Source organism: Pogona vitticeps, chromosome 2 (assembly GCF_051106095.1).
Source record: "Pogona vitticeps strain Pit_001003342236 chromosome 2, PviZW2.1, whole genome shotgun sequence".
NCBI lineage: Eukaryota > Metazoa > Chordata > Lepidosauria > Squamata > Agamidae > Pogona > Pogona vitticeps.
In genome coordinates, this window is record NC_135784.1 from 231,977,120 (window position 1) to 232,002,752 (window position 25,633).

At 39.2% G+C, this 25,633-nt stretch overlaps 1 protein-coding gene and 1 long non-coding RNA gene across 7 annotated transcripts in view; one reads left to right on the forward strand and one right to left on the reverse strand.

The window, feature by feature from the left end:
- The window catches only part of KANK1 (KN motif and ankyrin repeat domains 1), a 142,042-nt gene that overhangs the window by 56,561 nt on the left and 59,848 nt on the right, over positions 1 to 25,633 (reverse strand). For 5 of the 6 annotated variants that reach the window (XM_072992168.2, XM_020805656.3, XM_072992167.2 and 2 more), the window contains exon 2: positions 3,647 to 3,761. In XM_072992168.2, coding sequence (XP_072848269.2) covers positions 3,647 to 3,683 — 37 coding nt within the window. In that variant the 5' untranslated portion in view covers positions 3,684 to 3,761. Of the gene's footprint in view, positions 1 to 3,646; positions 3,762 to 19,087; positions 19,237 to 25,633 lie in introns of those variants that run through there. The other variant, XM_072992166.2, reaches the window with a different exon arrangement.
- LOC144586594 (uncharacterized) lies at positions 7,717 to 15,179 on the forward strand. The gene is made up of 2 exons (XR_013541503.1): positions 7,717 to 8,000; positions 15,108 to 15,179. It is a non-coding gene; the product is annotated as an uncharacterized LOC144586594 (long non-coding RNA).

A 25,633-nucleotide genomic window follows, 5' to 3' on the forward strand; every position in this document is an offset into this window, starting at 1 on the left:
GTATGCGACAATGGGGGCCATACATTTCGTAAACATTCTGGGGGCCTTGACAGTCTGAATGGTAAGGCACAGAATTGGTATGTCATGTTCTGGAATCGAAACCCAAGAAACTTTCAATGATTGGGGTGTATTGTTATATGGAAGTAAGCATCTTTCAGGTCAATGGTCACGAACCAATTTCCCTGTGATAGAAGAGGGATAATGGTATCAAGAGTTAGCATACGGAATTTTCTAGAATGTATAAATTTGTTAAGTTGTCTCAGGTCCAGAATGGGTCGAAGACCTCCATCCTTTTTAGAGACCGTGAAGTAACGGAGTAGAATCCCTCATTTATGTCAGATGGTGATACTCTGACTGTAGCACACTTCAGGAGGAGGGATGATATTTCCTCTTGTAGTGTCGTGAAAACAGTGTTCTCCTGATGGGGTTAGGTGGTGGGATCCCAAAGAATTCAATAAGATAGCCCCTCTCAATGATAGATAGGACCCACTTATCAGTTGTTATCCGTCGCCATTCAGAAAGGAATGGGAAAAGTCTTGTAGGGTTAGCTGAATCGTAATGATCAAAAGTATTGCTTACCCTTTCGTTGCTGTTTATGGAAGGGCAGTCTGATGTTCTGGGGTTGCTGCTGTCTGAACTGCGGTGAGGCGGTATGCATTGGTTGGTAAGGTCTTTCTTGTGACTGTTGCTAATATGTGCAAAATGGTTGATACTGGTATTGTTGCTGTTGGTAATATGGCTTTTTGTAAGGAGGTTTCTGGTAGCGATAGGGCTGTTGTGGAACATAAGCCTTAACTGTCTTTCTCATCTTATGGATGTTTTCCATCATGTCATCTGTTTTGGTATTGAATAAGCCCATGGCATCGAACGGTAAGTCTTCAATCCTAGCCTTGGTATCGTCGATGATGTTAGCCAATCTAAGCCATGCATGTCTTCTAACGGCTATCAAGGTGGCCATGTTCTTCGATGCCGTGTCTGCAGTGCATCTCACAGCCACCCTTTGTTGCTTGGCCAGAGTCGTAGCCTCTGTATATATGTTAATCAATTCCTGTCTTGTTGCTTCAGGTGCTGCTTATATTGTAGGGAATATCTTGTCCCATAAGTGTCTTTGATAGGCGCCCATAGCTGCCTGGTAGTTAAAAATTCTAGTTAGTAACACTGCAAGGGAGTATAGTTTCCTCCCTAGGGAGTCGATTTTGCGACCCTCTCTGTTCACTGGGGTCATAGATGACCTATTGCAGGACTTATATTGAGTAGACTCTTGAGTTAGGTATCGGGTGTTTGAGCAAAAAATCAGCATCGGCACCATGCGTCTTGTAATGATGCTCCACTCTGCGCGGAGTTTGTAATGCTGAGGGCGACTTGTCCCATGATTTTCTGACAAGCTGTAGTAACGCTGGTATGAAGCTAGGTGGTGGCGTCTTGTCTTGTTCCAAGTCATGGAACACCAGATCTTTCTCCTGCTGAGGTGGAAGCTGTGCATCAAGGTGGAGGGTTTTAGCCATTCGCAGTATGAGTTGGGCATACAATGTGTAATCCTTTGAAGGTGATGGAGGATGATTGTCAAGAGTGTCTAATTGAGGGGCAGGATGTTGAATTGTAGAGACATCCGATGATGACGAGCTGTCATCCTGGGGGGATGAGGATGACATTAATGGTGAATGGTCTGGACCCTACGTATGGACTCTCAGTATGAAGTCGTCATCTGGCTGTGTAGACATAGGAAGTGTCTTTGAGGTCTGGAATAGATGGTTGTTGTGTCCACCGTGGGTCGATCTTTAGTTTGTTTGGCTCGTTTCGCTGGTGCACCGGTCTCCGGTGAAGCCATTCTCTTTCAAGACCATCTCTCCTGGAGGAGGGGGGATTTCCCCAGTATCGAGGATGACCAGGCGGAGGAGACCTCATGGGGGAGTACCACGTTGACAGGGGAATATCTTAGTCCCGTGTAGTCGTCTTGGTAGCCATAGTCATGGTACCGATAAGGGTGGTAGTGGCAGAAATAGTGATGACCGTAGCACAGGGGACGTTCAGCATGACAACATTGGTCTCCATGTCAATGCAGTTGATATGGTGAGGTATGTCTACACTTCTCCATTCTCTTTCTCGCAGAGTGCTCCAGAGACTCTGATTCGGACTCCACACCAACATTTGCCCGCCCTGATGTTCAAGGGCTATAAGGGGCCACGGCCGGGCTGGAAGGTTCAACAGCCTCAGATTGGCCTGAGCTCGGTGACATGCTAAGAATGGCATGCGGTGCCTTAGCTGAGGAGATCATGCACTCCGCTCTGTCCGATAGAGTGGGTCCTTCTCTGGAGGACTCCTCCATAGGAAGCGGAGCTGGTGGAGGAGCTGCAGTGATCGATTTCAAAGTCTTATTTGGCTTCTTGGTCTTGTCCTTATCTTTCTTCTTCTTTGCAGGGTCATCTGACCATGACTGGGTCTTGGTAGATGATTTAGAAGATTTCTGCGATTCTTTAGACTTGGTAGGTACCGAAGTCGTGGTAGTCATAGACTGGGTAGCCGGACTGGGTGTAGCTTTGGCCGCTTCTGGCTGAGATAGGTCGGACGAAGGGGGAGTCCCCGCTTCCATGGTTGGATTCAGAGTCTTTTCGTATAGGAAAGATCTCAAGCATTGAAGCCTCAACTTAATAGCAGGTTTGTTGAGACTTTTGCACGCAGTACACAACTGGGTGTGGTGGGATTCTCCCAAGCAAAAGAAGCATTTGTCCTGTCCATTGGTTAAGGGGATTTTGTGGAGGCAAACGGAGCGCTTCTTGAATCCCTGAGGGCCCGTAAAATGAGGGGGAATAAGGGCAAAAGACTCATGGGAAAAGGGGGAGGGAAGGCGGGGGAAAAACTGTTGTATGGTGATGGAAAAAGGTTCTAATCTCTACGGGGATAAATGAAAATATTCTAACACAAATTAGTTAGAAGAAAGAACGCTGATGAATACTAAAATGTAAGATTTACTTTCCTTGTGGGAGCTCTACTGTTCCTGACATCCTAACCTAATGGTGGAAAAAAGGAACTGAAAGGAAGGTTGAGGAGGCGGAGCTTGCGCCCTGGGGGGCATCTTAATTGTTACTCTTTTTTAAGCTCTAGAAATTTCTGAGACGTCCTGCACAGGTGCAGAAGAAACCCATTTGTGCGCATTCACAGAGGCCGCTACGAAGAAACACAGGATAAAGGAGACGAGTCTCATATCTAAGCAAACATTTTAGATCTAGGAATAAGGATGTGTACAAAGCGAGGCACAGTACATGTTGCTACCAAACAGAACAGGGCCACTTAGGTTTCCATAGCGGAAAGGCATTTGGAATCAAGCAGTTAAGACCACCTGCTTTTTTTTTCTTGTTAATGTTGGTGAAAGCCTAACCGTTGTTATAAAGAAGGCAGGCTGCACAGTGGATTACTAGGAAGCAGTTATCATGCAAATGCCATTCAGACACAACAAACATCCTTAATAAGGTAATCACACCACAGCATGGAAAGATGTCATGTTCCTATTTCCAAAGCAGAAAACATACAAGTGAACATGCATTCACAAACAGTTTAAGAATTAAAATAGTTTTTAATGTTGCTTAGAAACAATTAGGCCTACTTTTCTTTAAAAAATACTGATTTTTTTGACTAGGCCACTGATTACCTGTAGAACTGCTATTAATATTCACTGGGTGGGCCATGTCTGCTCTTTGACAAATCCAGAAATGGATCGTTATGTGTCATGCAAATCAAGCATCAAGTCCAACCGGACATGCAACCTGAAACAGAAGAAAGAAGCCATTAAAACACTGCAGTTCAAAATTGGTTTCCTTTCATTAATAATGTTCACAAATAATACAGCTGTGCCCGCTTAACGATTGCCCCGCATTATGACGAATCCGCTTTACGACAATGTTTTTGCGATTGCAAAACAATGGTCTAAACGGGGGAATTTCGCTTAGCGATGATTGGCTCCCTGCTTCGGGAACCGATTTTTGCTTTACAACGATCTATAACAGCTGATCGTCGGGTTTTCAAAATGGCTCCCCGCTGTGCTTAGGGACGGATTCCTCACTATACAGCAACCGAAAATGGCCACCATATGGAGGATCTTCGCTGGACGCACTGAGCGGTTTTCAATGCATTTCGATGGGGTTTTTAATTTTGCTTTACGATGTTTTCGCTTAACAGCGATTTTCCTGGAACGGATTATCGTCGTTAAGTGAGGCACCACTGTAGACCATTTGTGGTCAACGTTACGCTACGTAAACCTGCAGATAAAACACAAGCAACCCTATGTAAGAACTATAACAACTTTTGTTATATGCAAAAATCATACTCTTTTCCTAAGGAATCTTATTTTTAAGTGCTCCCGGTCAACATTCCTTCTAAATGTGTAGGTGCGCAGCCACACAGTGCTGCACTGATACCACGCACCCGCAGCCAGTGTTGCCACCCATTTTGTTCCAGGTGCTGCTGGAATCCCGCTGGCAGAAAATTAGAGGGAATGTTGTTCCTGGTATATTCAAAGAACTTTTCAATGCAGGACGTACCTGTCTTAACTGTATCATTTTTAACACAATACAGACAAGAGATAAAGAGCAGACTGCAAACATATTCAAAGATATAAGCACATACACATATGTACACTGTTTTGGGTCCCAGGTTCTAGCTGCCCAAGTTAGGTGGTACCAGCTATTCATGCTAGCTAGATACTAGTATGAAATCCAGAGTGGATTAAAATCAATGGTTTAAAAATATATCAGATTTTTAAATTAAAATAGGTTTTTTCATTTAAATCAGATTTATTTTAATGACATGCTTTTGGAGAAAAAATTATCTAAAAATAAGTTTTCTATTTAGGATACATTATGTAGTGGTGCCTCGCAAGATAATTGCCTCGCAAGACAATTAATTCGCAAGACAATATTTTCTATGGATGATTTTCGCAAGACGACGATTTTCCCCATTGGAACACATTAAATAGATTTCAATGCATTGCAATGGGGAACCGCGTTTCGCAAGACAGCGCTTTTCGTGGAACAAATTAACATAGTCTTGTGAGGCACCACTGTAGTTCTAAGTTTATTCGGCATGAAACAGAGCTTAGCTACATAGCATGAGGCTATATATTCATGCAATACTTACATTTTTGGAAAACTAATTCAATTAATCCAAGTTATCCAAGCTGAGATAACATGCACTTTTTCACAGTAAAAATGGTATAACATAAACAAGGTTCAGGAAAAGACCTTAATGCCATTGTTGTTCTGCAAAACTATGTACTTACAATGAACACATTACAGTAGAACCGCAGTATCTGCAAGGGATAGGTTCCAAGCCTTCCCGCAGATGCCAAAAAATGTGGATGTAGTAAATCCTATGCACTGCATGGTCTCTGGATCCTTCTAGTGCCTAGTTGTAGTAAATACACCCTGGAAATACATATAAATACAAATATATATTTCAAGGGAGGATTTAGTCGGTGGATACAGTAAGTGACTTAGTGGATGCTTATTCCACTGATAAGGGAGCTCCTACTACACCTCAAATGCTAAGTTTGAAGACTGTCTGGAAGATAATTTGCTTTTTTAAAAGATATTTTGTTTAACCACTTCAGCTAACAATGTTTCAGTAAATATAAGAATATATATGCTATATAATGTTATTGCTTTAGTTAAATAAAACAATTTAAGTAGTTCTCCAAATATGAGTGATTAACCTATTAAACTAAAATCAGTTCTGATATAGCTGTTTGAATAATCTGACAGGTTATTATTCCAAATATGAAATCTTCATCTGGTTGCAAATATTAAAAATTATAACTACCAGCAAGAATGAGTCTTTACATTTAAAAATCATGATTTAAATGGAGTTTTACTAACTAGTGATTTAATCAACTCAATTTAAATCAAATCCACCCTAAAAAAGGGACATGGTGGCGCTGCACCCTAAAAATGTCTTACTAACATTATTTATGAATAAAAAGTTATGCTCTTATGTTTAATACGAAGAATGAATTGAATCACCCAGAATTGCTTCTGGACACAAGCAGAACTGAGCCCAGAATTAATGCAGCTGAACTTCAACTCAGCAGTATGTTCTCTCCTCAGTGGCAAGAACTACAAAGAACAGGGCACAGTATCTTTCCCACACTGAGGATGACAACTCTCTCAGTCTTGTTTCATCATTTAGCAGCAGTAGTGATGATAGTGGTAGAAGGCTGTAACTTAACACCGGCAAGATTATCAAAAGGTCTGTGAAACCGAGAAGACAACAAGCCCACAAACCATTTTATTTACAGCAAAAGCTAGCAAGAAAGCTGTAAATATGTGTATGCATTGGATCTTAGAATTTCTAAGAAAACAAGTACATTAGGAAATAGACTCTTTCTCAAGGCAATCTTGTAGGCCTTCACTCCTCACAAATTATGTGTTTTTACATGCTTGTTATATATCTGCCTGAGATTGCAAGGGCAAATACAAGAGCAAGTAAGGACTAGCTAGAATTTTTCTTTTCTTCTCCCCCCCCCCCCGAGAAGTTCTCTTGAAGTAGGAGAAAGCATTCTTAGTTCAATATTCAAGATCTTCTCCACCTAGAGAGTTCCAGTGCCAAAAGTCTTGGCATTTACATGGCTTGGCAACATGTGAATTATAGCCCATTAGAACAAATTCCTTTTCTACATACAGCCAAGTGTTTATTCACTAGCACATAAAGCTGATGAAAGCCTTGGAGTAAGGAAGCAGGAAGGGAGGGAAACGGGAGAGAAATTATGCTTGTTCTATCTTGCTTTCACTGGATGCCATTAAGAAGACATGTGCAGAGACTATGAAGTCAGAAGCTGCCATTGACTTGGGGCCTCTTTACATCAGATTTAACAGATACCCTGATTACCAGTACTGCATTCTATGAAATAAATAAGTGCAATAAAATGCTGTATTGTACGAATGCACTTTTGATGGGAAAGGGTTCTTCTCAGCATACATACAAAGTAAAATACACTGCTGCAAGCCACAAATAAATCCATATATCTATACTGCAAAGTATATCCATACTGTGGTTTCCTCTAGGGAATCAATCAATCTAGCATTTGGTCTTCCTCTTTTCCTGCTGCCTTTAACCTTTCCCAACATTACTGTCTTCCAGAGAATCCTGTCTTCTCATGTTGTGCCCAGTATTAGCTATTTAATTACTTATTTCACCAATCAAACAAGCTTTTCATACCAGTCTGCTGCTTTCTACATAACGATAGGTTGATTTATACTGCAGGGCTGTTGTAAGGTCTTGATGCACTGGGGAAAGGCACGACACAAAAGGGCTTTTTATAGTCATGTGTACTACTCACAGTTCACATTTTATTCTAATAAAGAGAAAAACACCACTTGGAACAGTCATTTGTGGAAAATGAGGCCCAAGACGGAGTATCAAGGGGAAAAGACAACAGAATTGCAAAATCTTTTTGGTTTGAATTATGTTGTAGATTTGCTAAATATAGGCTCACATGTTTCTCCCATTTGTGAGTGACAACATTTAGTTAATCTGTAGTTTTAACAGTATAACGCCCAAGCTTCTACCACGGAATGAAAATGTTTTATCGGGCAGCTGGCCAGGGTACAGTTTTTAAAATAAACACAAACCTCAGTCCTAAAAACAAACACAAAAAAAACCCTGTTCTTTTCATAGGTTAAGTAATCATATGACACATTTCTGCAGGGAGTCCTCCCCTCCTGCTCTAAACTAGCCCCACTGAAATGAATAGCATTTGTATGTCTGCTCATAGGCCACCCACACCATGGCTTTAAAGTCACTTCTGTGAGCATGGCGTGTACCAGAAGAGGCATGGCACATCATGGACAGCATGCCTACACCTACAGCATAGCTACACAACATCAGGGGTTCTTTACTTAAAGTATACAGTATGAAAGAGCTGGCACTGCACAGTACAGAAAGCTGAAGGTAAAAGCAGACTCTCCACAGCCTGTGTAATTTTTCTATACAGTAGTTTCAAACATATAAAGGTAAGTTATTCTGCTCAGTTTGCTATACAAAACTTCTTTTAAAGCTTTTTCAGTGGTAATTGGTAGTTAGACAGACCAAATATTATACTGTACAATTTTTAAAGATCGGGCAGCATACAAAGATTTCTGATAGTATCAACAAATGCTTCTGTTTATGTGGGGTTCCCGTTGCAGGCAGTCTGAAAACTTTAGCCATTTCAAATATGGAGCAGTCAGACTGTTCATTGACTGGGGTCAGTTATAGGGAACATATAAATGTCCTTGCTACAACAACTGCACTGGCTACCAGTCTATTTCCAGGCCCAATTCAAAAGGGCTGGCTATCACATGTATACGGCTTTGATATACAGGCTGTCTGAAGGGCCATAACTCCCCATGTCAGCCTTCCAGCCCCTTCGGATTAGCAGAGGAGGCCCTTCTCGTGACCCCACTGCCATCACAGGCATATGCGATGGGGGCATGAAAGGGGCCTTCTCTGCAGCTGCACCCAGTTTGTGGAATTCTCTCCCTTAGGAGATCAGGATGGGCCCCTCCCTTTTATCCTTCCATCAACAGCTGGAGACTCACTGCTTCAGACAGGCTTTTAATAACTATAATCTGAATCCTGAATACTGTCCATTGCTCTTAAAAGTTTGATTTCACAGTCCTAAATGTTTTTAAGTTACTTAATGGATATTTATTTACTAGTATGATTTAATTGCTTTTTAAAATAGTAATTCATTGTGCTTTTACTTTTACTTCTTTTAATATTGTGAGTTGTCTTGGATCTCTTCACTGGGTAGAACAAACAAATAATCTATGGAGATACATTTTTTAAGTATTGCTATGAATATTAATCTCCACAGATTCTGCTTAGAGATGGGCATGAAGTGCAGGTTTAGTGGTTTGTGTTTTTGTTCGTTTCCTGCTGCAAAAAGTGTTTGGCGGTTAGGAGACCTTCCCCCCCCCCTCCGGTGGGTGCCCACTCAGAAGTAGTGCCTGGAGGAAGTGGGGCAAGGAAGCCGGAGCACTGCTTCTGAGTGGGTGCCCACCAGAAGGAGCAAGTCTCCAAACCGTTGAACGCCTGTTGCAGCAGTAAACAAACCAGCACAATTCACCAAACCAGTGGTTCATGCCCATCTCTACTGCTCCATCTTCTTTGTGTATCTCAGCAATTTTGCAGGTTTATTGTGTCACTAAACAAGGTTGTAGACATATTCTAGAACTTCATTCAGGGGCATAAAAATTACTTTTTCATCAGCTGTGAGAACAAACCTGCAGACAAGCTGCTAGGTTCCGAATCTCCTTTCCAAACTACGGTGATTTTATGAAATGTTTCAGTCTTCTCCAGGTCACTAATCCAGCCACTGAGATCACTAAAGCAATTTCCTTCTTTTCCTTGACGCCCCTAGATCACTTATTTCAACATTTCTACACCTCATTGTGCTAAATCAAATTTACGGACATTTCCTGCTGAGATTTCAGAGGTATATGTGTGGGTCCACCAGGATCCATTTATTCATATCTTGCCTTTCTTTCAACAATGGGATCCAAGGCAGTTTACCAAATATATAAAAGAGAAATGTTAAGATAGGTAGGATTTTTTAAAAAATCCCACAGTATTTAAGAAGCCAATTGAAATGTATTACACATGAACACTGGCTCATATTATTCAAAAGAACGTGACCATTCTACTTCTAGACACACAGACGCGTCTGCTGTTCTTTGGCTGCTTTTTAAATCTATTTTTTAGCTAAATTTTTTCTTTATTCCTATTAGTTATTATTAATCTAAATACAATCATACTAAAGATCTAACACTTCCTGGTAGCTGATGAAGTCAGCTTCAGTTTTTTTAAAAAAAGCTTATCAAATGGTAAACCTGTTAGATACCACAGGGTTCTGCTGTTGCTACGTCATGTTAACTGACATACATTTAATTCTTAAAGACATACCTTGCTAAACCTCTCTGTTTCAGCACTGAAAAGATCTAGCAGAGGCCAGTACAAAAACCTGGCTTTGTAAAAGCAGAGAAAAATTAATTTGCCATTATGAAAGGTGAAACAGATTCTGCTACTTGATCTGATTTACAGGCTTACATTAAATTCAGTTTAATTAATTAATTAATTAATAATGTATTTTTCCATGTATAAAACTATACTTTTGTCTAAAATCTTTAGACTAAAAATTGAGGGTCGTCTTATACACGGAAGTAAACTGAGGACGGAACAAAAACATGTGGAGGGGAAAGCAGGGATCAAAGCTATCCTGCAGGGCTTTGATCCCCTTTCCCCCACCCTTGCTAAGCCCCACTTAGATTTCTTAATTTTGGATTAGAAAAGTGGGGGGGATCTTATACATGGGGGCATCTTATACACGGAAAAATATGGTAAAGGAATAAACAAACAAACAAACAAAGAGGTGTCTAGACCTCAGAACTACAGTGAACAGCTAGATTACTGCATAGTCATGGTTTATTTGGGAGAGAGCCAGTGCAGCATAACGGACCGAATGACAGACTGGGACTCAGGAGACCTGGGTTAAAGTCTGTGATTGGCCATGGACAGTTATTTCAGGGTGGCACTGATAAAACCACTTCTAAAATGTCTCACGTATCTAGAAATTCTTATCAAGATTGCTGTAAGTTGGGACATGACCCAAAAGCACATAAGAACAACAATCCTGCTCTAAGAACAGCTATGTTAACAAGAACTACATTCATGTTTCCATTGTTCACGGCATCCACCATCAAGGATGCAGACAAATTTTTGGCAAAGATATCATAGGAGCAAACTCATGGTTTGCCTTCTGCAAACAGTTTTGATTCAAGTAATAAAAAGGTGCAGAGATGGAGAAGACCATCTCTATCATACAGTACTGGAGAGAAAAAAGGTTCCTGTTTACTGATTTTTTGCCTCTTGTCTCACTCTCAAAAATTTAATCTGCATAAATGCAGGCTGTGAAGTTTCAAGCTGCCTTAAATCTCTGTGATACTTACAATGTTCCTTCATGCAAAATAAAGAAATAAATAAACAAATATATTTTTTAAATACTGCATTAGGCAGTACACATTATTTTAAAGCTTGTTTTTACTTAGTTTACTCAATTGCTAAACATTTAATATTTATTCTCTTAAAGATGCCTGGGAGGAAAAAAAAACACCTGAGAAGCATTTTACTACATAGAACTGCAGTGAACAATCCTCAAACTCTAAAGCAAATATAAAACTACCTAAGAAAACACATCCTTTAAAGATTTTGTATGTAGGTCAGTCATGGTCTAAAAATTCAAAGCATCTTAGCTCTGTTTGACAACAGGCTGAAAGACATCCAAGTGTTCTGTCCACTGCAATAAAAAAAAAGCCTCAACAATAAAAAGGTTATAGTGTGGCATAATTTATGTTTACTTTTTTAAACTTGGTTCTTAGCTGTCTTGCAAGATCTCAGTCTTTCCAAAGTAGGCTGCAATATGATTTTTTAAAAATAAGAATGCTAAAATATTTTTTTAGCCACAAACCGATCATACATTTTTACCAAGTTTTTTAAAAGCCTGTTATGAAAGGATACATTCTGGAACCAGCCAAATCCAAAGACTTTAATCAGCCTACTAGCATAAAAGTAAAAGTTTCAATGATCCACCAGAGAAAATTAGTTTGCAAATTAGAATCAGACTAAGCCAGCAGTGCTCATCTTTGTAGAGAAATCCACATACCAAAAGCCACCACCGAGAATGCCAAATTTCTTATGTCATAATATGGGGAACTATATCATATTGTGAGGGTTGGATACTACTTCCTCCACTATTCTTTTAGGGCTGGACAATGTGAGGAGGTAGGACAAACCTGCTGACATCATTAGGTCTAAGGGGAAGCACAAGTTAGTGCTTTTCTACTGGCCAGGAACCAGGCTTTGCATCTCCTCCCTCCATACAGGAGAGGAAGGCACAGCTCCCAACCAGCGACCCCCAGTGGAGAACATTTAGCTTCAGGAACTGCTACTAATTGGTGGGGTTTAGTTCTGAACCTCCACAGATCGGATTCTGGCCTTCTGTAGCCAGCATTCCTCCCTCCAGTCACATTATACATCTTAAAGGACAGGCAGCAAACAGGACCTTCAAGGATCACCACAATCCTTGTGAATGACATCTTTTTGTAATTCATAATTATGTTGATATCAGCCGATCTTCCATTATAACAAACAAAATTGCTGCCAAAACTCAGTTTGGAAGCACCAAAGATTTACAAAGTGAAGAAAAACATACAAAGAAAATTGTTAGCAGGAGACAGAAGAATCTAGACATTCATAGCACAGGTGTTCCATTTGGGTTCTCAGTCAGGCACTTTGAGAATAGGTGGATGGGGGGGCAAGTTACTGCTTTGAATGTGTTTTGGTGTTGCACATGTTTTTTGTATGGTATTTGATCCTTTTTAGTATCTGAATACTCACTTTTGTTAGCTGTAAATATTGTCTAAGACTGTAATATATAGCATGATGGATAAAAATTCAGCTTGTTTTACTGGTCTCATACACAACAACATAATCTGTTTTGATAGAACTTTTTGCATAAAACACATATGTTATCAATCAGTTTAACTATCCTCATTATATCTGGAAGTTGAGTCAAGGCAACTGGAATCCTTTCTTGTTAGGTTGAAATGTTTCACTACTCATCCAAGCAGCTTCTTCAGTCTGAGGAGAGTTGGTAGGAGATCTCTGATATATCCTCCACATTGCCCTTTCATCTGTCCCCAGAAGGATTAGGGACATACACAAGAAAGATCACTGTTAACAACTATCAAGGATCCATGACAATGGATGGAGACCGACTGCAAAAGTAGGATTATCCCTCTCCCCCAGTCATAGAATTATAGAAAAGTGAAGATGGAAGGGGTGTACAAGGCCATCAAGTCCAACCCCCTGCTCAATGCAGAAATACATTCAAAGCATATCTGTCATGTGATTAAGTTTTTATTGAATGCCTCCAGTGTTGGAGCACTCACCAACTCCCGAGGAAACTGGTTCCAGTTAGGTGTCAGTGTAAGTGACAGCCATAGACTAAGAAAACAGAACCTTGCAAACCAGGAATGGGGAGACTTCAGTTTTCCAAATGTTTCTGGCTCCAAATTCCACAAGTCCGAAGGCAATAGAATTCTGGGAACCACAATGCAAAAGATGTAGAAGACAGAACATTCACTACCACTGCCATAATTTTTTTCTACGTAAGAATTATATTGCTCAGCTTTCTTCTTATCGCTAGGTTGGATGCAAAGGTTGCCTTTGTATGTTGCTGGGGAAGAAAAAAAAATCTTGCTCAAGAAGAGACGTTTTCCACTCACTAGATTTTTTGTGTGCAAGGATAGGTTTCTTGCATGAAAGAAAAGGGACCCTAAGAACTGAAGCAGAACCTATTATGGTACTGCATAAACTACTGTGCAAATACTCATGGAAGACTAGTACTGTAGCTATTTCCCTTCTGCTGGCAGTTCATTTAATGCTACCTTTTGTTTAAGCAAAAAACACAGCCACCTTTGTTTTTAATAAACAGCCCTCTCTTTCCACTTATTTCTCCCAACCCCATTTTGTAAAGAATAAGGAACCATTTGTTGTGCTTTGTTACATATACAAAAATATAGTCTGTTACTGTATTCAAAAAATTGCTTAATACTTAGATGCAGTACATGGCTGCTTTGATTTTTGAACTCCTTGTTCCATTAAATTCAAAGCATAAAACCTAGCTTTAAAAGCTTCCTGATGCCACACAGGCTTTTTCAAAAATGTCTTAATCCATATGAGACAGCTTACAGTACCCTCCCTATTATGTAACAGTTTTGTCTGTTGGAAATAAACACATCCACCCACACTAGAAAACGGTAGTCTTCTCTACCACCACTACTCGGCAGAAAGCAACTGTAGAATCTGGGAACGAGGCACTTACATTCTATACCAGTGGTTCCCAGCCTTGGGTCCCCAGATGTTCTTGGACTAAAACTCCCAAAAATTCTGGCCAGCACAGCCAGTGTTGAAGGCTTCTGGGAGTTTTAATCCAGGAACATCTGGGAATCCAGTGTTGGGAACTACTGCTCCATACCTAGGCATAGAAGATCAGTGACCATTCCCTCTTAACAGCGAACCTGGGTGGTTGAGCAGTTATTAGGGTGGAAATAAAACAGGGCCAGTCAAAAATAAGGCTTCAATGTCATATGCAGTCCACAGGAATTCACGATTTTTCAGTAACTTTTTAATTTTGAGATTCATACGGCCTTTTAGAACACTGGTGGCAGGAGAATCCATACAGTACAGGGAGAGACGGTCTAAAGAAAAAAGAAAGTATGTAGACTATCAGTTAAATATATGTTTAAAAGGAGTTGAGTCATGGAATGTTAATAGTGTCAACTGAAAACAAAAGCAGATACCACAGCACAGAACAAGGACAACGTTAACTGGCCTTTATTAATCCCTGATAGTTTACTGTAAATATCTTTGGTAGTGGAGGTAGAATTGGGATGGCTGCATACGGTAAAAAAAAAAACTAACTGGAACTATACAGGGCTGTTTAAGGAGGAAGGGCACAATTATACATTCAATTTTTATGGATGTTCAGATTAGGAATGTGAAATCTTGTAAACCTCTTGCTTAATAAGAAATAAAAATCCTCTTTCTTCCCACCAGTAAGAATCTTCTGCAAAAAGGTCCTTGAACCCGAGAAATCTTGAGTGTTTAACGATCATGTATTCTCCTCAAAAAACCTTCCTATCTCCACAGAATTACTACAATTCCTCTGAAAAATTATGTCATTCTTGCAAAAGTTTCTCTGGAAACTATAATGAGCTGCACTGAATCTAGCAAATGTCTTGAAAAAAAGAAAAAGCAGGACCAAAAAAAGGGGAGGGTAAGGTTTGGAAAAGAGAGAAAAACAAGACCAAGAAGTCAACAAATCTTAATGCTACAGAAGGAAGCTTCAAGGATAATGTTATTATGGACAGACTTGGCTGAGAATTTTCCAAGTAGCTTTTGACATGGCACTGTCATCTAGTCACTATTATCTTACATTTTGCCTATGGTTCTGCTGTCCTCTCAAGCAACAGACCATTTATTTATTTATTTATTTATTTATTTACAATATTTTTTAGCCGCACCATGGAAAAGTGGACAACAGAAGAGTAGAAAAGAGCTTGCTCTATTGATGGCCCTGTCCTTTGTGCTATGCCTTTATGAACTCAGATGTTTGACATGGCAAAGACGTATCAAACAGGTAAAGTTATATTAGTCTCACAAATAACTTGTCGTTGGAGCCATTTCATCACTGTTTCTTTAAAACATCACTTAATTAGCATCCAAATGCTTTTTCTGCTGTTAACCCTTTTAAAAATTAGAACAGTACACAGTAATAACACCAAAATGCTATTTTAAGTAAACAGCAGATTACACATGCAGCTTACAAGATTTTCAGGTGACGTACAGTTCCAGCAAATAAAGTTCTGACATGCTGTGTTCATTAAAACATGCCAATGAATTAAAATGTCCTGAAGTAGGCTGATTCATCGCAGCCTTCTAGGTCATAATATATTGCCACCGTAACATTTAATACCATTTATATTGTTTATTTTTATATCAATGTTAGTTGGCAACATTTAAAAATATAATTGTGTCCAGAGGCAACACTTTGTCTCTTTATGAGACACCAAAACATGCTTAGGTCTTGGTCAATGTTCTGCCTTTCAAGCTGTACAGGAAATATATCCAGTTCCAACAATTACTGTACATTCATGAAAAGTGATTCAAAGCCAAGGCTACAGCTCTGCGCTGATATGAGCTAATATACTATTCAGAGGGTGCCCTGTATATTTGTATACATTCCAAGCTATAATCAGACACCTATTCCTAACCAAAGTTCAGCTATAAAGGTCAGATTTAATTGCTCTGCAATACTGGCCAAGCCCAAATAAAGATGACTTGCTCCAAGCTTATGCTTTCAACACTCATCTTAGTGATGCCAAAAGTGCCATTTCTCCCCTTATTTGTTAATTAAAACAAGAATTAATGAAACCCATTTCTCTTGATGCAGGCCCAGAAAATAAAAATGAAGGATATAATTCCCTCTTGTTTGCTCATAAACTAGCTCGTGAAAAAGGCACACACACATCCAGGGGCTGAGGATAAGGCGGGGGTTAGCCAATTTAAAATCTGTTCATGTCATTTTGCCTGAAAATGTGAAAGCAAAACAAATAATTCAGTTTAAGAGGCAAACAAATTACTGTATTCAGGCAAACATATTTCAATTAATATTTTTTGGGGGGGGTCTTCTGCACTTTATACAGAACAGACTATCTTGATACAAATCTATTTCAACAAGGTATGTAGTATAAATTCTCCCTAAGAAGCATTTATATGAGGAAAGTCTCATATTGTTTTACTTGTGCTTCTCAATAACTACGGTCTATTAAAGAATCTGACAGTGAAATTCAGCCTGCCTTGTCCTGTTCTTCATCCCCAAATAACCACAGCAAAAGCCAGAGGTAATGTCATGTCTGAAAAGGCTCACTGTACAACACACTAAATTTGGAATGTTTATTATACTAATATCTTACTACACAAGCATGATGACTCTAAAAACATAAACTTCCCCCACTGTCGCAAACCATTTAATTAATCCATATTAAGGTATTTATTTACTATTATTTCAACAGCAGACTAAAACCTATTTGTTCACCTAAGAATTTATGATGGGATTGATTAGTTTTATTATCAAATTTTTAAAAAACTTTATTGCTCAATGTTTCAATGGACAGAATCCTACCGATATTCATGTAACTTCTGCATAACTTCCTGCAACTAATTCCAGCTAACTGTTGAGGTGTCAAGGTATGTCTTTGAGCTACTGGATAGCCCAGTGTCTTTAGGTCCCCGGCTGCAGAGCCAGAGGTTGGGAGTTCAATTCCCCATTGTGCTTCCTTGAGAGCAGCAGGACTCAATGATCCATAGGGTCCCTCCTAGCTCTGCATTCAAAGGTTGTCATTATTATTCAAAAACACCAGGTGCAGTCAATTAAAATTATAAAAACACTGACTGGTATCATATAGCAAATACAAATTTTAACCGAAAACCTAAGTATCAATTAAAATACTGGTGCAGTCTGTATGCTGTTCCAAATATTGCCATTTTTTGTAACTCTGACGGTGTTATTTCTGAGATCTGCAACTACTAATAATACCGTGTGAATTTTCTTGATATTGTTCCCAAAGCCCCTGTTGATTATGGGACTACTGAAGTGTGTTTTATCCACAAGCAAGATGTTTCAATTGTCAGGTTCGTGCACTTCGTTAGCTTTTCCAATTCTTTACCTCCAACTCTGGCTGGAATTGCAATGTCAATGATCCAGACATTTCTTTGGTCTATCACTATCATACTTGGTGCGTTATGTTCAAGATGTCTATTGGTTTGGACCTGAAAATCCCACAAGATCATGACTTCGTCATTTTTGGACACCTTCTCTACCTGATGTTCCCATGGATTTTTGGAGGTGGCAAGTTATATATATGGGTGTGCCTCTTAGTTGCACAGTCAGGAGTGTGATGAGGATCATCATCATAAATAATAATAATACATGATAAAGTGGCAAAATTAGTGCACTGGTCATTTTGCCACTCTATCATGTATGAGGATGATGATGATGATGATCCTCATCACACTCCTGACTGTGTAACTAAGAGGCACACCCAGCACCACATCAATTAACTATGATCAGCTAGAGAAATGTATGCAAACCTTACGTAGATGTTTAAAATAGAATTGTAGCTAATGTCGGTGTTATCAGTCCTAGAACACCTTTTTTAAAAGCATGGACAGGAGGGGTGGAAAGGAGGGGTGGAATATGGAAAATGCAAAACTACTAATACATACAGTGTACATATTTGTATCTAGCATTGTAATATATACAGTACCAGCTACTTCATGACTTTTCTCAATGAAAAAAAAATGTTCAAAAAAAGAAAAGGCTTGGTTGTACGCAGATATCTGCCTAGAATGCTTCTGAACTGTGAACATTTTATTTCCTGTTTAAGATAAACAAAAGCCCCCTTCTCATCTGTTTAAAGAATTCAGTGAATAGCTAATTTGCCTTTTCAAACATTCCAGTTAGCAGATTAAGTAAACCCAAGATCTGTTGAGTCCAACGAAAGAAAGGAATGCAGTGGCAACCAGAAGAAAGAATAGCTAAAGATCTAACTTAAAGCAAAATCCAAGGGGAAATAGAAACAGACCAGGCCCTTGAAGAATAGAGAGCTCTCCGATATGGAAGCAAATAACCAGTTTTCTGCTAATACATATGCAGAATGTTGCAGGTTAAAGATCTGCCTCAGAAATCACATCTTGCAGCTGAACCTCCACAGGTCAGCAGCTACTAACAATCTTTTGATTCTTGTAGGAAAGCACCTTTGTACCTAACCACTTACCTGTTCACCTGCGGGGAGTAAGAACTGGCTCTAGACAAACTAGATAAGGACATTTCTATAAAAATCATAGTTTCCCCCCTTTTACGCAGCAAATGACTAGATGACTTGTGAGAGCTTGATGAGGCTGACTTCCTGATTTGCAGGATTTTTGAAAAAAGACTAAGTGATCATGGATAAACAACATCTTCTACTAAAAACCCTATTTAGATTGTTCAGCACAAGTATAAAATGTGGATTATCAGACATTTTCATGATTGAAGACCAAGGCAGAGAATGATCATCTTCAGTGTACTTGCCAATGTATAAATATCAGAAGATAAAATGTAAAAAGTAAACAAAAGGAAGGTTATTTGCTGTGGACTAACTTCTATTTACACTTCTTCTTGACATCTTCTGTATTCCACTCCTCTTCTACCAGAGATTGTATATCATCCAATCAAAATCAATAGAACAGCTACTATTGTATCTTCCATATACATTAGCCACAATAATACCTTAAACTAAGTTAATCACATTTTTTTCTTAAATTCTCTGTGTCTCATTTCTGCACCTCTCACCAAGCAAAAAACAAAAGCAGGAGAGATTTGTTTAATGCCTCCAGACAATCTCTGTGTAGTACAATTATTTTACTGTATTAAACAGTAGGACATAATTCTTACCTGCTGCCATCACACTCAAGAGTTGCATTAATTTTTTAAGTTTTAGATTAAGAGAAGGACAACAGATTAATGCACCAAAATAACGTTCTTGAATGCTGAGAACGACTGCACTAACCTCTTCTAAGTATAGCTAAAAATTATCATATGATACCTAAAGCAAGCTGCCCTATTAGGACACGCTAACAAGAGCTATTTTCATGAAGAGCTCAGGACTCATTCACTAGTGAGAAACCAAGACCGTGACAGCAGATAACATTCTTATTGTCCCAACCCTATTTTAAGAATTTTTTCACTTCCTACGTCTTTGCCTTTTAAAAAATTTATCTGAAACCAGGCCGAGATGTAAATACTGAAGCAATATCTTCCATGTTAATAACATTCAGCAAAAAAATCTAAAAGTTATAGGAATTGCTAACATTGACAGTTTGTTTAGTTTAAACAAATGCCATTTTCTGTTACACTCAGAACACATATATCCAATGCACAATAAGTGCCAAATATTCAGCTATTCCTTCAGTAATTCTGGAATCTCCCAGACAGTATGGTTTAGAACTTTCCCAAGCACTGGCCAGGGTGAGCAACTGTGGTCATTATCGTCTGCATGAATTTGGGGGTAGATGTAATGGCATGTTGACAGTATGCTATGTTAGCATAATATGCATGCATAGGACATACCACTGCAACACAATGTGTCCATCTGCATACATTAAAACAATAAATAAATTGGGATTAATTCAGCTGCTTGTTTCCGCCCACTCATTGATTGGGGAGTTTCCTGGAACAATGTGGGTAACCGCCGTTGCCAAGGTTTAAAAACCATTTTCCCAGCTGGTAGATCTTCAGAGTTACAGTCCAAAAAAGTAACCCTCTCATGTTCCATGGCCAGAAAAGTGAACAGGAATATTCATCAAGTTGGTTGGTTGTTGATGGCTATGGATTCAGCTCCAATAGGATGCCATACATTTTGTCTTGTATGTAGGCAGAGGGAGCAGCTTTAAGATTTTGAATGCTTACAGTGACATTTCTAGTCACTACAAGTCTGACAAGATGAACAGTCAACCCAGCCACTTTCAGATAGCTACAAATAACCCATAATGAAGCAAATTTGGCTTCATGCCCATTGAGCTGATAATAAGCTTGTTAGACTATTGACTTTAATTAGGAACTTGTTATAATTTTACTTTCCTCCCCTGCTGATAAAAACTGTTTGGGTGGATATCTTTAAAACCTATTAGTATGTTCTCTTTCTTGACTTAATTGAGCCCCTAATTGTTCCTAGATATTTGTTCTTTTTCTTTTTGTTATTTCTAAATATTATGAAGTAAGTTAATTAGAGTAATATTTTTAGAATTTATTTTAAATGACACACACCTGACACACACCTTGGCAAAAGTTTGCAAAAGCAAGGCTCCTCTGTCCCCAAAACCTCTCCTTGAAACCTGAAAACTCCCTCCCAAAGGGAGGAGGAAGCCTTGCATATCATGTAGAATGGATCACAAGTTTTCAGTTTCTGGACAGTGTGAATACCTCAAAACATGGCACTGCTTCTGCTGATTTTGAGTAAAATATCCTCTCCAGCGCACCCACATGTCACATCCCTGATGCTTCAAAAGCCCCTACTCCCAACCCTCTGGAGTGGCTCTTCATAAGCTGCAAAGCTGCAGGGGACGAAAGGACAAGGAACTTTGGAAGAGGCAGAACTCATTGATACTAATTTCCATTAACACCCTTTCTTAAGTCTTATGTAACAACAGAACCTCCCACTGGTTTGACTTGTGACTGGACATCTTGAAAAAAACTGACATAGTGGAGGGTGGAGTATACATTTTGAATCTCAAAGTGGAACAAGATTTCAAAGAACTCCCCCACCAATGGAGCTCTATGTGGAATTGGAGAATTAGTACTAAACTTGTTGATAAAAAGCTTCTCATTGATATACCTTAAGGCAAAGTACAATAACATCTTTGCAATTAACTTGCTAATAGAATTATTACTACTGCATTTGTATCTCCCCAACACTAACTGCTACTTAGTCTCCATTGCAGTTCCCTCCCTGGTAGTTAGTTACCAAGAAAGCCACACATCATAATAGAACTGTTGATGTAAGATAGACATGCTATTACAGTGGACCCTCTACTTACGGAATTAATCCGTATCGGAACGGTGGCTGCAGGTTGAAAAGTCTGTAGGTCGAGTCTCCATTGACTTACAATGCATTGAAAACCAATTAATCTGTAACCGGCCGTTTTTGTTCCGTTTTTGTTCCGTTTTGTTTTTTGTCTGGTCTGTAAGTCAATTCTCTGGCTGCAAGTCGAACCTAAATTTTGCAGCCAGAGAAGTCTGTAACTCAAAAAGTCTGTAAGTCGAGGGTCCACTGTAAATTCTACTTCAATATGCAGGATCAAATACACTTTCAAAAACAGGACAATAAACTATAGAGAAAGGAATCTCATTTAAACATTAACTATGTTAACTTTCTTTATAGCACAAGCAGAGAGTAAAAACTGGACTGCAGCAACAAGTCAGTCAAATGTCCTAACTGTATGTATAGTATCATAATATAGTTGGCCTTTTTCAAATGAGGAAACATAACTACCAGACTGTAGTTTTATTATGTTTTGTTTCCCAGAGACTCCCATTTCTCTTGTGCCACAACTGAGAGGAGTTCCAATCCAATACATTGCACTCAATTTCCAATCCAAATTTATTGGATTTCTATTAACAAAAATGCGTTTCTCCTTGCACCTTGCATTTCCCCTCCACTGTACTACACAGATACTATATTTTATGAAAGATTACATTATAAAAAAACAAGGAATAACTAGCTGATCAGGAATCTACATAGAGGGCACATCCCTTTACTTCTACATTGGCCTTAAAGAAAAACACTCTTTTACAATGACATGCTATTATTTAGTCTTAGAATTCATACTGAAGTATCCACACAACTAACTTTCTTCAAACAAATATTAATTTATAATTAAGCTTCCTTTCTTCCCACAAATAAGCAGGAAAACATAAAATCTCAAATGTTCATATACTAATGCCAAATAATCTCTTTTAGAGACTACATTTAATACTGCACAAATCCCGGATGTAGGAACACCCCAGTTTCCTGTTGTTTAACACTTCAAATGGGAAAATGCATGGCTTGTCAACTGACAAGCAAATGCCTCGGATTTTTTTCCAGACACAATGTAAAAACGCATATTTGAGAGTTCACGATTCCTGCTCAAATTTTCCACTCTTTATGTTACAGTTTCCCTCTTTTTCTTAAAAATGCTAGCTACAACATAAAAATATGCTATGCCAAGCAATGCCTCCACAGTACTGACAACTACATACACATCACTTCCTAGATTGCATCAACCTATACAGGAAATGAATATCAATATTTTTCCACCTTTATATCTCAGAAAACACAGGCCAGAATCCTGCTGGGAAATACCATGTTTGTTACAGTAATTGTGAAAACAGTTTCTCCTCCTTTGCTAAGATGCCTATTGCACACCACGTTACACAGTCAGTCTTGAGTCCTCCTGAGGAGAAAGGCAGAATATAAATATTTTAAATACAGTGGTGCCTCGCTTAGCGAGGTTAATCCGTTCCGGATTAACCCTCGCTCAGCGAATCCATCGCTAAGTGAAATAAAAAAGCCCATAGGAACGTATTAAAACTGATTTAATACGTTCCTATGGGCTTAAAACTCACCGTTCTGCGAGTTTCCTCCATTGTGGCGGCCATTTTGGATGCCTCGTTAGCGAGGCAAAACAGCGGTCACCATTTTGTTTTAGCGGCAGCCATTTTGGAACTGCCGATCAGCTGTTTGCTATGCTTTGATCGCATCCGCGCGATTATCGCATAGCGAAAAAAGCCCATAGGGGCCATCGCTGGCACCACTGTATATAAATAAATGATGGATACCCCAGCAAAAGTGGAAACCACTTGTGTGATGACTATGGCACCCCTTTTTTTCTGGCCAGAGTCTTTCAAGGCAACAATACTTCCTTCAGATCTTAAACATACTGGCTGAAATCCTGTTGTTTCACATAGTAAGTCACACTAGAGTAGGCCCATTGAATAAGTGGGGATTTACTGAATCAACTCTTTCCTAAGACACTGTGTGAGAAAGAGATAGTGAAAAAGGAGAAAATGGAGAGTGAGCGGTCCCCTTCTCAAACGATGTCTGCGTGGGATGAAATAGATGAAAGGGGAGAGACATTGAAAGGAAATATGGAAGAAATAGACAAGGGAAAATTGACAGACGTAAAAGAAAAGATAGAGGTGTGCTTAGTGGAAGAGAAAGAGGGAGAAAAAGGGGAGGAGACAATCTGGGAGGAGGATGTACAAGATCAGGAAAGGAGAAGGGAGTTCAGAATCGTGGTAGCAAGAGAGGAGAAGGACAAGAAAGTGAGAGGAGTGAGAGAAAGTGGAAATGATGGTCATAAAATAAGAAGTTTACTGGAGGACTTCCCTAATTTAAAGATGGGAGGATTACTGCCTGATTTTGACCCCAACAAGCCAAAAGATGTGCTGCTGGATCCATTGGAATGGACAGTGGTAGTGTACCCAAGAGGACAGGGAAGAAGGTGGTCTGGCCGGACTCCTTATTCAATCACCTACCCCTGGAAGGTGACTGGGCCAGGCATCCCATCTGTGCAGTGAGGAGCATCCCACTATGAAAACCGACAGACCGCAAGCGCTTTGGGCCAGCTCCTTATTAAATGAAACTAAATCAAAAACTAAACTGTTGACGCCGGGTTATAGACAGTTAAGTGACTTTAGTTTATTGGAACCGGTTGAAGTAATTGTTGAATCTCCTAATGTTCAAAATAGTAATAAAACTGTTGACGTTTCAAAAGAGTCTCCCTTGTCATTTCCTGCCAAAAGAGAGGAACTGCTTCCAACTCATAACGAACCTAATCACACACTGATTGAAGTCAGCCTATTTTGGCTGCAACTTATTATGTTAACGTAAGTCACAACTAGAGTAGGTCCAACTAAACCAATCCAACTTAATGATGCTGTTGACTCACCAAATCCCCACTGATTCAATGAGCCTGTTCTAGTATGACTTACTAAACTAATCAATAGGATTTCACCCTATGAATTTATTGTTATTTTTATGTTAGCTGGGAAGAATGCAGAAGAAAATAATATTTTGAAAGCATTGCACAGTGTTAAAATAGTTAATTTTAACACTGTGCAATACTTTCAAAATATTATTTTCTTTTTTAACACTTTTTTGCATAAAAAAGAAGACATGTCAATTGATGCATCTAGACAGAGTACTGTCTAGATAATCAATTGACATGTCTTCCTTTTTTTATGCAAAAGTAAGAACTTCACCATTAATGAGGGAGATTAACACAAAGCTCTGACTAACAACAGCATCCAACAAGCTGCCTACACAAATGAAAAAGCTGCACAAAAAGCTGGAAGTTTTGACATTTACCTAAATGTGTTTCTGTGAGTATCCAAAGAGCCCTTTTGATCCATCTCTTCAGAAGGATATGATGGCACACTATTTTTGGCTTAAGTAACAGGACACAAGCACGAAAGCATAGTTTATCTGTGATGAGATCACTGCATATTCTCTCTCTCTCTCTCTCTCTCTCTCTGTCCTCCCTTTTTCTCCTAAAATGTCATTATAACTAATTATGTACAAATTTAGGAACATCTTACTTCAGTTTGTAACTTCTCCAATTTGGAACAAATACCTAGGGTTTGTTGTTGAGTGACAGGCTATTTTGAAAAGATGCCTCCTGGCACCCTCAACATTTTCAGATCTGCAAGTAACAACATGTAGGAGGAATCCAGCTTGCACCTGTATAGCTGAGTGGAAAGAACTTCATTTGGCACGTGCTTTCATTTTGTAGCTGTTGTGATTCTTTTTCTAGTAAAAGAGTTATTTTCTTACTGGAAAGTTAATTAAGCTTCTGATCACAATTCTTTAGTACACTGCATTTACACTTCTCCCTAATTTCATACTATACTACAGCAATACCTTTGGCTCCATATTTAATAATGCTAAACTATTATTGACTTCCAAAATTAACTCTATTCATGTTGAAAAATCTGACCTCCTGATCAATATGTATGAGGACCAACTAGCCCAACAGCAAACCTCTGTTCCCATTAATGTATTTTTGTATCATCAATACAGAGCAGCGATTCATGTACAGCTCCATCAGACACATTAGCAACTTTCGCTGCCAACCGAGAATTAACCCTCCCCTCAATCGGCAGGTTACCCACCTGTAATTGTAGTTCTTCAAGTGGACCTCTGTGATTCACACCCTGGGTGATTTGCGCCTGCGAGGAGCCACATCGGAAGATTCTAGAGCTTCTGTAGTAGCAATAAACACATTAGAATATGCTCCTCCCCAGCCGTATAAGTACTTTGGTGCCAAGCATCCCCTTTCAGTTGTGTCAACCACTGCTTAATAGTAAGCAAACAATGGCACGACAGAGGGGAGGATGGGCAGGATGTGTGAATCACAGAGGTCCATTCGAAGAACTACAATTACAAGTGGGTAACCTGTC